This window comes from Barbatula barbatula (assembly GCF_947034865.1).
Source record: "Barbatula barbatula genome assembly, chromosome: 19".
Lineage (NCBI taxonomy): Eukaryota > Metazoa > Chordata > Actinopteri > Cypriniformes > Nemacheilidae > Barbatula > Barbatula barbatula.
Window position 1 is genome coordinate 4,641,653 of NC_136782.1, and position 13,858 is coordinate 4,655,510.

A 13,858-nucleotide genomic window follows, 5' to 3' on the forward strand; every position below is an offset into this window, starting at 1 on the left:
GATTATACTGGTTCCCCATAGCGTCCTGCTACGCAGTATGAGTGAAGTATCGATAGGGAACGTACTCGGTTACTAACGTAACCTCGGTTCCCTGAGATACGGGAACGAGTACTGCGTTCCTTGCCGTGCTACAAAATGCATTGTCGTCGCTTCAGTCGAAGTAACCTGAGGACCCTACGGCGATGCGTCGACTTATATAGCGTCGCCATTGGTCCGGCAGCTCCGCTACCATTGGTTTAAAGTTTTACTTTTTTCCAACCAATGAGCGTGCAGTTTTCACTGCGCTATTGAATTGCTTCAGTAATCGGAGAAAAAGGAGTTTTCCCATACTGGTTCCCCATAGCGTCCTGCTACGCAGCACTCGTTCCCGTATCTCAGGGAACCGAGGTTACGTTAGTAACTGAGTACGTCCTTCACCTTTGTATGTTTTCATGGGTTGTTGGTTTATCAACATTCTTCAAAATATCTTCTTTTGTGTACTGCAGAAGATTGTTCTTAAGATGTATTTAAGATCAAAATTAAGATTGTACTTTAAGATGCGTGGTGTCAATGTCCAATTAAAGTCTTCTTAGATTGATTTAGATTTAATAGTATGAACACTATTAGAACATTTCTCAGCACATGGGGGCTAGAGTTGGATCTCTTGGAGACCTGTTGTAAAACTCATCATTTCGCAATTCATTCGATTTTTTTAGTGGACACACAGCATGCTATGACCTTTGTAAAACAATACACCTTTTTAAAACACAATAAATAGAATGAGATGTTTTAATTCAACTTAGTAAGTTGGTACTTAAATTTAAATAAAGATAAGTGTGAAATTCAGGGTCTAAGGTGAAGTGGAGCTAGAGTGGAGGCACTTGACATATTTACTTCATCCTAATAAGGAGGTCGGCACAATTAGCGAAGCTTTTTCATGACACGTAACTAAAGCTGACCATGCAAAGGCCACACGGGGGGGGCGTATGACACGTCCAGTGACACAGCTAATGAAAGTTCCATCTACTGCGTGCTTCAGTGAAGCATGCTAATTTTAAACGCTACCAATGAGTCTATTACTGGATTTTGCATTTCGAGAGCATCTCGCGCATGGATGGGTTTATTACAGATCGCTGGTATATTAGACTCCTGGTGATGCAGATGTCAATGAGGAAGAGTTTGTTCGTTTTTTATCCTTAATATGTTCGAGACCCTTATGCTGTCATTTCATTTCTGTGGATCAAGTAGAAATCTCTGAAGAATATTTACACAGATTTTTTTTCATACAACGACGATGACATGATATCTTCGATATGGCCACAAAGGGAGGAAAGATAAGTTTTAACATTGTGGAAAAACATTAAAAACAGCTTTTATTAATTTATATTCATGCATTATGGTTCATATGGTTCAATTTAGCGCATGTTGAATAAACTACTATTTTATTTTATTTTATTATATAATTTTTTATTTCATATTTTATAATTTATTTGTATAATTTATTTAAAAAACGGCCTGAAAACTGATTGCAAGAAACCATGAGGAAATGACAAAATGTTCAGTTTTGTGAAGAATTTCTTTAAATAAATATATAACAACTTCCTATTTGTGAGAAGGCAAATCATCCCACCATTCCACGCAGCTAGAATTTGAAAAACGGATGCATTCTGAATTATACATGAAATAAAGGTGAAAAATATTTTCTCCCCCTCTCTCTCTCAGAGGCCGGGGGTGAGCTGTAGGCTCAGCTCTGCCGACAAAGCTGCTTTTGTGTTGGACAAAGGGCTGGAAATGTGAGCCCGGACACAGCATTGCCCTTCCTCAAGAGACTTAATCAATCCGGAGGATGCAACAGACGGAAAGCTGAACGCAGAGAGAGAAAGAAGCACAGAGGGAGGGAGGTAACCAGTCTGGGCTTCGGAGGGTGTTTTTGAAATAATTTTTCGAGCGAAAGCTCACTTCATGTAAAAGGAAAAGGCTGTCGGATTGGCCACCCCCCGATTCGCCTGAGCCTATCAAGACTGCGTTGGGGCGTTTGATGCCCACCAGCCGTCATTTCTAACCAGAGGTCTCCCGCAAGTCAGTGTGTGCTGGCGTAATGGAGTGTGTAAAGATGAATGAAGCTTGGAGGTGCTGCCATTTGGATTACTCCTGCAAACACAATTATATCCTCGCGCGACGACTTTCCCGCTTTGTATCTGTCCTAAAAGTGCTTAGAGACGCCATCAGCGTTTTCCGTATGTCTCTGCCACGAAAAGCATTTCTGACGTTGTGACTGATCCGAGTTCAGTGGCACGAGTCCAGACCGTGCACGCTTCCATCTGTGTCTCATGCAGAGATGAAAGGAACGGCGCAATACTTACCAGGGACGAAAAACATTGTACGACATATCTGGCCATAATGCTTCATATAAATTCTTTAGTCGTAAACGTTTAAGGAGAAGCGCAGAATTCTAGAAGCAAAAAGTGAACAGTAAAAATCGCCAGCACAATGCTAGGACGGTGATGATAGGGTGTCCAAGAACTCAGAGTGTGTCCCACCTTCAGATTAAGACAATGAAACTTAATTTTTTCCGTTTCAATGTTTGTGAGATTAATAGTCGGGTGATAAACAATAGACTATACATATCTCCACAAGCCAAATGATTTGAGGTGTCAGATGAGAACTGGCCCTCCCGGCTGAGACTGCTTTTTTCAATTTATTCATCATTGGAATATTGGTTCCTTGGCACTGTTGCTGTATTTTCTTCCTCACCGGGAGATAATATGTTAACTTCTGCAAATTCAATTAACATTGCTTTTATTAAGATGATTCTCTCTGTTTGTACTCTTTACCCTTTATTTTCAGCTTTTTCACGTAGCTGCTTTAAAACAATGCAACATTGTAAAAAGCGCTTTATAAATAAACCTGAATCGAATAATTCATGTATCACAAAACATTTTGCTTTACAGTTACAATGGTTTCTTACAGTCTTTCAACATTTAACATGTAAGAATGAAACATTTCACACCTCTAACCTTCTGACATGATAATCAGACTCTCATACTCGCATACTCTCATATTGCAATACACCACTGTCCTTGTTTTTGGTCTGTGATGACTAGCTAATATTAGAGTTCTTTTTGAAAGCCTTTCTGCTCTCTGAAGGCTGAGGGAACGCAGCTATCAGCTAGTTATCGCAGGAGATGCTTCCTTGATATGACAACGGCAAATGAGACAGCGTCACATGCCAAAAGGATACCTCAGCTTTGTAATAAGGAGTCGTGAGAATGAGGGATAAAGAGAGTCCAAGGAAGTATACAAGAGGAAATAAAAATAGAAAGGCACAGGGATGTTAAAAACGAGAACAATAGAGGAATTCGAAACACCTGGATTCCCCTGACGGACCGTGGCATACGGGTACCCGGAGGACATTTGCATTGCTCAGAGGCTGTTTTTGTAAAGCTCAGGAGATGTAAGTGAGACAGTTCATGTTTCAATTAGGTATCAAATGTGTTTCTGAGGTTGCAACTATATTTTTAGGTGACTTCTAGTTAATGACAGTGCCGTCTAAGAGTAAGAAATAGAATAGATCACACAAAAATGAAATTCTGTCACCCTGAAAGAAACCATATTTAAAAGAGCTGTGTTTCCTTTCTCAAAATTAGGCATTTCATTTGGTAGAGAGAATTTTATGAGGAAACAATACAAAATCTAAGCATACGCAGTTACTTTAAACTTGAGATTAGTGGGACGTTCAGTATCTGTCCTTAAAACCAAGTTCAGTCTAAATCCCGCTGAAGGTCACCATTCGTCTGACCCAGATTTTTCAACATCCATCTTTTTCAATCTCCCCTTGCATCATCTTTCAGCCTCCCTCTTAGCGGCACAGCTCCCAGTCAAATCATTTCAGCCGTTCCAAACCCTCGGCTCTGAAGTCCGCCGTCCGTCTCGGAACCGCAGGTGGCTGACATACTCCCGATGGAGGTTGCATCCGACAGCCACCAATACAGGATAAACAGACCGTCTCTCCCTCTCTTCATCTTCCGCCACACTACACCACCATGTCACGTCTCGTCTATAAGGTATCGTGTTTCCCTGCTCGCCCAAGGTAGTGGGGCGTAATGCTGCCTTTTCCCCTTGACAGGCTGGAACTGCAGAAATGGCTGTGTGGCATCGATCGACAGCCTGCCAAACCCCCTCCTCTCTCCCTTCACAGATGGGCCGTGGCCCAGGAGCGTTTAATTAAAGAGCATGTGAGTACAGCTCCCAGCTGCCACCTCCACGTAAGCCGAAACCTCACGACGGCCCTGAGCTCTGCTCTTCCTCCCCGAAGCGCTAGCGCTAATCAAAGGAGCTTTCAGGGCACGGGAGAAAAGAAGAAATCAAAATCAGTCCCATCGGGGAGACGACCGTGGCTAAAGCGAGGGTGGCAAAAAGCCTTTTTAGTGCCACAAAACGCACATGCCAACACGATGCTCAATTTCTGCTGTGGGTTAGATGGGTCGTCAATCAGAAGCTTTGAATCGAGGCCGCTTTGCTCTATGCAAATAGAGAACTGAGGTCGAAATCACAATCAAGGCAACCAGCAGGAAAGGCATGTTTTGTATTAGAAAAGGGGTTTGAATTATAGGTAAACAGAATGAACCTTTTTCAAAAGGTGCTGACTTTATATGAGGGAAAAAATCTTGACATCCGAACATTTTCTTTTTAATTGGAGTTATAAAATTTAGGTTGTGGCACTGAAAATATAATCATAATTATTTAAAATGATACACACTATTTAGTGACCTTGTTAAGCTCAAAAAGTTATTCATAAGTGCTTTCATGAATTTTGTAGAAGTTGTGACACAGCTTGGAAAGCCTTTTCGTTTATATAAATATATTTTTAATTAAACTTTTCCTTCATTCAGATATTAACATACTGTTTCTACATATTCAAATGACCATTTTTAAGTTTCTTAAGTTCTATGGTTTATATAAATCCACATGAAGCACAGAGGTCAACTGGTTTGGAGGTTACAATGTAATATCATTATTTTGACAAAACCAGAAAACCAAATCGTAAAAATCTCAAGCCTTGAATCAAGGCCACACTGTTCTATGCAAATAGACACTAAATGAGAGTCGGGATTCACTGGCAGCTCATACGGCCCTCACTGAAGAACACATGCGGGCAGGAGTGAAGCGGTGCTCATTTCAGCAATCTTTCTTATTCAAATCCACTTTGATTACTCTGTAGAGGTCTGTACTGCCTGAGATGGAAATGCTAAAAAGGGTAATATCACTCGTGCCTGCCTCTGATAAGTACTGCGACGCGGGCAAAAAATTCTGGCAGTGCCTCATTCTTGTTTTGCTGGGGAAATAATGCCAGATCATTTTGCTCGTGATTGACTGCAAAGACTGAAAGATTTACTTTTTTTAAATCATTGAGAACTTTGCCAATTTGTGGAAGGGATGTAATCTTTATTAACAGTGGAAAATAGTGAGCAGATTTAATCTATATTCACGTGCTTACAGTTTAAAGTTGCAATCTGTAAGTGTATTGGTTTAAAATAAACACAAATAATTTATTGAGCAAGTATTTAAAATTGAATGCTAAAATCTCCTAACAATAACCTTACTATGATGATTTATTAGTTGAGCCGTCGGTTTGACATCACTTGACTTTAGCCCATGGAAGATGGTACGATGTAAAGAAGTAAGAGCACTCAAGTACGTAAAGTAACATACATGGCGATATTTAGGCAAAAGTTACAGATTTTTTCGAGGTAGTCTATGATTCTATTGCAATGCAAATTGAAAAACATGTTTTTCAAGAACCATCCGGAGGAAAATTGCACACCTAATAACATAATTTTTTTTGACAAACATCACGTTTGTGTGGTAATTTAATTCCTGTCTGACTTGACATCTATGAGTTTATGAGGATGAATTGGCCCAAAAATGTCTCGAAAAAACACGAAGTGGGGTTTGGTTGCTAAGTGACACAGGGTAATGAGAATTTGGCCAGCGAATGTTCACCCCTGTAAAACTGCATAAATTAAACTGTCACAATTCCGTCCTAGTAAATGGAAGGTATGAAAATCAAGTGTCCAACTGGGTGCACTGGGTGCCAACTATAATCTAGAAGTCATGTGAATATCAACATGCATCAGAACAACAGTGAATAATACATCTGCAGTTTAACAATGTACTAACCGATCGCTGTGGTAAGAAAGGACACCTGCTCCGTTTCCTTCCCATCATTGTAAACAGCCAGATGCCATATGCCCGAGTCCATGTACTGTATGAAGCCTGTGTCATAATTGGTGAGGGGCACCAGGCTTCGCTGGTGGGCTGGAAAAGGCGGCCCCTCCAGGCCCGGCACCCCCTGAGCCAGGAGCCGCCGGCCGTCCAATAGTTCCACAAAGTCAAACTGGAGACAGAGGAGAGACAGACAGACCACAGACAAGCATTAGGGCCGACACATGAGCCTACAGCAGCTGATAAGCCCACCGTGTTGGAGCCAACAGGAGCCGGTCTCTGAGGGCCCGCTGAGATTGTGAGAAGAGGACTAATGCAGGTGTCAGAAGACAACACCCTTGTACTGTGCTATTTTAAATATCTACCAAAGGCTGAGTGTCATAGTACCGTATTACCATATCATACTCTTACTCTTTACCATATCAGACACATGGATTGCGTCAGATTTGCTTCACAAATCATTTCATATGTGATGATTAGTTTCTCTCAACTTGCTAAATACTTTACAAAATGTGCATTCCCTAAAAATGTACATGAAGAAAAACGTCATATCTCTTTGTTTTATTATCGGTTAGCGGGGCTCAATTGAAGGAGTCTATCAACCAAGACCTTAAAGCAATTTCCAGTGACACAACACCACTGCACCTATGCACCAGATCAATACAGGGAGGCTGAAATGCTCTGTGTTCAATACTGAAATTAAGTGTCTGTTTATGTCAAAGCCTTTGAGAGAAGTCTTTTTGAGACAATAATATGCCGCGAAATTAAATGAAACCTTGTGGGAATATGCTACCGCTATAAGCCATTGACAAATAAATAGTATGGACAAACAGTCAAAAAGTCAAAAAGCAGTGGATAATTCAGATTGGATTTAATTAAAAAAACTCAGAAACTTTTGAGTAGAAGAGCAACTATGAACCTTTTATGAAGTCGTGACTAGCTCGTCGATGTTAAAGTACTTTTTTATTAGAGCTTAAAGGGATAGTTCACCCAAAAATGAAAATTCTCTCATCATTGCCTCTTATCATTTCCAACGTATACGATTTTCTTTCTTCTGTTGAACACAAAAGAAGAAATTTAGAAGATTGTTGGGAAAAGAATAATGGCAGTACCTATTGACAATTGGTTTTGTATCTTTACAATAGAAGTGAATGGGTACTGCCGTTGTTCGGTTCCCAGCATTCTTCAAAATATATTTTGTGTTCTGCAGAGTAAATAAAGTCACACAGGTTTAATGACAAGAGGTTGTTTAAATTAATTTTTATTTTTGAGCGAACTATTCCTGTAATGTGCAAAGATAATTCAAAATGAGTCGATATTGCTTGGTTTGCTTAAGCATCCCAACCAGCCAGAACTGAATACTGGCTTAACCAATGGCATGAGTTTAGGAATCTGTTTGACCAATTTGACACATATTACCTTTAAAAATGTTGAGATTTTAACATTTAGCATTTGACAGTTAGCATGGATGCTTAAGACCATATCACCTGTGATGTTCATATACAGTATATGGGTTTGAATCCGCCATTTCTCAATCCTAGATTTAATAAATTAGCACAATTCTGCCCAAAATTTGTCATTTTGATGAGAAAACCAATATAAAACACAACCGATACAAACGTTAAAAAGACAAACTTATTCGACCCACCTGTGTGTGTGATGGAGGGAGCCCTCTCCTTCCATAGATGCCCACCAAGGCATCTTTACTAAGGGACACGTTGAATTTAAGGTACATGGGGTGGTCGATAAAGACCTGCGACCTCCAAAAGATTCCGGGCGGGATAAGCTGAGTGACTTTACGGCCCACGTCTATCTCACCCATGTCTATGAAGCTGTCCTCTGGGAAAAAGCCATCTAGTTTACCTGTGGAAAATGAGATCTATCAGTCAGCTTGACACCTCATAAATCTACCATATGGTGTGGGAAGAGGGGTCAGTGCACCGGGTGAACGACCCTGCTGCTCATTTTGCATCACATCAGAAAAAAAAACTCACTGACCACCTTCCCTGAGTTACGCAGGTACCGGAAGTCCAAGTTTTGTACGTTGGAAATGTTCCATATGCTTACACGTGATGCTGATGCACCTTCCTTATTGGACCCGAAGGAAATAGCAACATCTGTTTGCTCGTGTGTATCGGCCAATTTCCACAGTGATGGCGACAAAAGCAGACATCCTTGCAAACTGAGCCCGGAGGACTCTCAAGCAGCCGTCGCGTTGGGCTACACATGCTACGGCAGATGGCAGTCTCTTGAAAAGTCAATCATTTGCGATGAGCTATATCTGGAGAGACAGGACACGCTTTCTCGACTATAAATTTGCAGCCTCTATACTGTATAACGTGTTACAACATCAGTCGCAGTTAAACATCGCAGGGAACTCAAAGAATGCTGCTTAAAATGTTTAATGGAAATGTGGGATATGGCAGACTCCTCTAGCTAAAATGTTTGAATTTGAATGAATTTGAAAAGTTATAGGTCAATATTTTGCCCCAAAATCAAGTAAACAATCAGTTTTCAAAACTGTCCCCCTTGTCTTACCACAATTCAAAAGTGTATCAATTGTACACATAAGTAAAGTAACCTGCAATTAAAAAAATTCGGATTGCAACTTTAAATATGACATTTACCATAAGGAATTTCGCAAAAAACTTTGGTTTATTATTCCATCACAGTATCCCCGCACTGCGATTCTTAAATTTACAGCAAAAAAGTTAAACCCGTAAATAAGACTATGAATACTGTATGAGCATTGATACTGCACAATGATACTAATAGTGTTTCAAGAATTTTATTGTTTCACTGACAATAAAAAACTGTAATTTATAAAAACTATGTCTAGATACATTATGGTATTGAGAATTGTGTTTATGAACATTATAATTTTTAAGGGTAAATCATTTTTGTTTTGGAAAATAATGTGTCCCGGATATATCTTTGTGAGAGCAGTCCCCACGGAGAGCATTACGATTCCGTGTCTCACCCCGTAGCAGCACACAAATGGTCAGCAGAGTTGGCAAATGCATGAATTTAAACAATGTCTCGCTGGCACTTTCCAGATAACATGTTTATGGATAATTGAACTGATGACTGGAAGGTGCAAATATTCAGACTGTCAGAAAAGCTCACCGCTACAGTGTTTATTTAAGTTAATGCCAGGGATGTCCAGCGCGTTGACGCCGAATTGATTCGCTGTGTTCCTGATGACAATGTTACTCTGACAGTCAGAATTAAAAAGCCCAGCCTATCGATTTCCACTCAGCCACACGTCACTCAAACAGAGGGCCTGCCGCAGCCATCGCATTCGAGCCTTCGTTGGCTCCTTCTCCGGCGGCCGCTAAATGAAAAAGACGTCGGCCCGACTCATCTATATGGTAATGGTGTGATCTCCCTCCTTTTGTCTGAGACCAGTGGCAAATCAAATGCCTAAACTTGGGCTGTGCTCTGAAAACTTTTCCTACTGTAAGAAGCCTCTGTGACCACAGGGGTTAGTCATGCCCCCTTTCCTCCGCTGCCAGGAAAACTCTAGTCCAGTCTTGGATATGAAAGGAATGCATGGATTTCTGGATGGGGCAATTTCTAATCTGTCTTGAGCCCCTGGATACTCAATCCCTAAAGTTGTGCCATTCCTTCTTCCAGGAACAAATAATTCCCTTCCCACTTTCCCGGCAACTTTCATTGGATTGTAATGCGGATCTTGCGGCAAGCCAGCGAGACCGGTCGCAGTGTGGTGTTGGCTGGCAAGTAATCCTGGATCTTGTTAAGTCTTTGAAAATCAAAAATAAGACGTTATAATACTGGCCAGTGCGGAACTAAATTAGCGGGGGATGAGTTCATGCGAATCTGGCAGGATATTAATTGGAAATGTGATGTTGGATTTGAGATGATGGCTGAAGGGCATGCATTCAAATGCCCGGCCAAAAAAAGTGCGAGATTAATCAAAGTCAGAGGAACTAAATATTATGAAATGTAATGTTTTCAACTGTTGTGTGTTTATTAGACATCAAGGTTTTACAAATTCTAAACCTAATAAAATGGCATTTACAATCCATTTGAAAGGGATAGTTTACCCAAAAATTAGAATTCAATCATTTATTCCCCCTCGTGTCTTTCTTACTTCAGCAGAACACAAAAGATATTTCGTAGCATGTTGGTAACCAACTTCCATTGAATGCACACAAACACACTTCACAAAATTTCTGATATTGTGTTTCACAGCAGACACAGAGTCACAAACACGCTTTTGAACAAAATGAAGCCAATAAATGATGACCCTTTTGTGGGGTGAACTATCCTTTTAAGTTCACAGTGTGACATGCAGGCCAGTGCTTGGCTTCATACATCTGGTATTGACAAATGGTGGGAAAGTAAACACGATTAATTCGTTTTTCACATTGACTTGAAAACATAAGATTCATACCATCATCTTTTCCTCTATCCGGAAACTCCAGCCCCGTGTTGCCCAAAGGCGGCAAGCCCAGATCCGTGGGCAGATGCAGGCCACTCGTGTTGTCTTCCGTCAACTGATAAATCTGCCTCTGCATTGGCTGCAAATGCCAGTTGAGCCCAAAGAGGTGCATGGCTGTGGAAAAAGAGCAGCGGCAGATGGTAAATTTACGAGCGAGGGAGCAACGGTTGCTGAACATGTGACTTGGTGTACATTAATGTAATTAAATTAGATTCATGGAGGAATACAATAGACGTTGCATCTGAAAATTAACATCCTTGGGACTGTGGGGTAATTAAAGCATGGCTATATGAAAGCAAATGTCTTCTGACTTGATTAATCTTTGGCAATTTATGTGCACCCAGAGAACCCCAAGCAGCTGTGCAGTCAACAAATGCCAGACAAAAAAACTCATCTAAATTCTATTTTGCGTTTCCAATAGAAGACATCTTGTGTTTCGGTGTTTGCAAGCAGCAAACTGTTTAACAGTTCCTTAAATGAAGCTTTAAGTCTCTTAATAAATGTAATGCCACCTTATAGCTTTGCCATTGCCATGACGTTCAGTGCACACCTCAAAGGCACACAAGAAGAATCTCGGCATAATGTAATAGTATTTATGCCATTTAAAGATATAAATATAGAACTGGTTAGTGGAGTTACCTCAAGGCACTGTGAAGTAGTCAAACAAGAACTAAACAAGACCACAACCCCCACTCCAAGACAAAAAAAGTGTTGTACAACCAGCACACAAAAAAGCCAGAGCCCACAATGCATCACTTTTCTTTTCATCCCTATTAGTTAACTAATCCCCCCCCCCCGTGGCCTGGAGACAAGGAAATGATCAAGTCAGCAGGAACACAAGAAGCGCTTTGGATGAATGCGTTAGTAGCACCGGAAGACACAGAGATATTTTACAAGGTCAACAAAAGAAGCATCTATAGGGGTGAACCTTGATGCTGCATTGAACAGGGGAGGAGGCGCCGGGCATGATGGATCACCAACAAGAGAATGGTCAAGACCAGCTTAGCCAGGCAAAACCTTGTTGTGGAAGTCTTCGGTCAGCAGATAAAATGCCAACAAAGTCATTTCTTTTAGGGTTTCAATTGAACTTCCATGTCCGAACTAAAATCAAAGATCACGTAATTAGAAGATGGGCTGCATCTCCATTAACGTGCTAAGCACTGAACGTATTTACTTCCCTGGTGGAAGAATGTTGAGTCATTTAACCGCTTCAATCTCCATAACTCAAATCAAATGAGCTACATAGTGCAATTGGTGACACCTTTGACACGATATTTTTGAGGCAGTACGATTAAGGATGACTTCAGGTTAATCATGCATACAATATCGTACAGCTAGTATATCGACGCGTTAGTGGTTTATGGAGACAAGTCCAGTACATGAACTACAGTGGACTACGGCTTTTGTCGAAGTAGATAAAACAAATGATCTTGAGCTTGTGTCTTTCCAATGCTCCATTTCTCTCCCTACGTGAGTCCTCATTTCTCCTTTATAAGTACAGAGCTGGTTTCAAATTGTACGAGTGCCATTCTCTGCCGCACTCTCATGACAACCTGTAGTGAGAATTCAGAGCTAAAAATTACTTTTCCGCTCCACTCAATATCTCTGCGAGGAGAGAATGTATTTGTTTTGTGTGGCAACAAATATCTTGTCTCCATAAGGGCGAGAAAATGTCTAAATGAATGATTTATTGTTCTTTCAAAATGTTTGCGAACGTAAACCTATAGCTCCCGTAATTATCAGACCACGAATCAATCTTGATTTTGCTGTGACAGAGCACTGAAATAATAACAATCTGCTAATGCTCATATTAAAAAACAACAACAATACAAAACCTCCGGCATTTACGAAACGCTAACCCCATTAGACAACACCCATCACACCATTAAACTGTTTGTGGCCCAATTGTAAAAGATGATTTCCAATCTGAAATGACTTTTTGACTCATTGGAAATATCGACTGGAATCCATTAAAATAGAGCAATTTATCATGATCTCGATATAAAAATTATATAAAAAGCGTTGCGTTTATTATTTAATAATTCAGGCGGTTTAATGTTCTGTGGTGTAATATACGTAAGGGATAATGTACAGGCAGCTGATTGTTATCGCAGAAATAAGCCCCACCAGTGTGATCAGGTCGCGAAGCCGGGGGTCTTGTATCACACTGAAGGGGCTTATTTCGCGATAGACAGCCGGCTGCTTGTACATTATCCTGCTTATTACATGGCTGGCCACATTGAAAAAATGTGTATTAAGTTAGAGAGTTTATCTTAAACAATTTTATTAAATTGAAGAAAATGCTAAATTGACAATGGCAGCATTGATGATCTCATTGATTCAGATTGTCCTTTCCTAGTTTGCATATATTTTTATCTTCTTATTTTTACTGTCCTGTAATTTGTCTTTCTCGTGAGGAGCAACAAAGTAAGAATTGTATTGTACCGAGTACATATATCACAATAAAGGACTTGAAGCTTTCAAATCAAAAAAGGTAAAAGTGCAACTCGCCCAAGATCTTAATTCTAAATTAAATTTGAAAGTAACGCATTACGCGCTCGTTTCATCTTGAATTTTTATGTTTGTATTATTATACTTTCAATATTTGTACATAATGTGGTACATTATTTTTCTATAATTATATAAAGCACTTGATGAAATAATATTATTTATAAATATGCCATATACACCCATTGTTCTAAAAATAAAATAGGTTAAACATAAAATTAACAGAGCTCTTTATCAGTATTGTAGTGGGATGGTGGGCTGTTAAAACCAAGAAAATCTATACATTTACATTTATGCATTTGGCAGAGGCTTTTATCGAAAGTGACTTACATTGCATTGTATTATACAATTGTTTCTGACTATGTGCAATCCCCTGGGATCGAACCCACGACCTTGGCATTCCTAGTGCCATGCTCTTACAACTGAACTATAATAATAGCATTTTAAGTAGCAACACTAATTTATGGTAACGTTATGTTTATTCTAAACTCATGCTCTGCAGTTTAAATTTTAAATATGCAAACCCATAACATTTTTATGGATTTTGATGCTGTTAATGTTTAATCGTTAATCAGCTGGACAAAATAGCTATAAAAGTTATCCCAACAATGTTGTTTCTCTGTATCTTTATCATAATTGTGTACAATTGCTATAAATTGCTATTCCCTCAAACTTTTAAAA

General features: G+C 39.9%; 1 protein-coding gene across 2 annotated transcripts in view; it reads right to left on the reverse strand.

Annotated features, from left to right (window-relative positions):
* The window catches only part of tenm4 (teneurin transmembrane protein 4), a gene marked incomplete at its 5' end in the record, with an annotated part of 141,332 nt that overhangs the window by 75,795 nt on the left and 51,679 nt on the right, over positions 1–13,858 (reverse strand). For both annotated transcript variants that reach the window (XM_079481034.1, XM_079481033.1), the window contains 3 exons: positions 6,160–6,376; positions 7,853–8,067; positions 10,622–10,783. In XM_079481034.1, the coding sequence (XP_079337160.1) occupies positions 6,160–6,376; positions 7,853–8,067; positions 10,622–10,783 (594 nt within the window). The remainder of the gene's footprint in view (positions 1–6,159; positions 6,377–7,852; positions 8,068–10,621; positions 10,784–13,858) is intronic.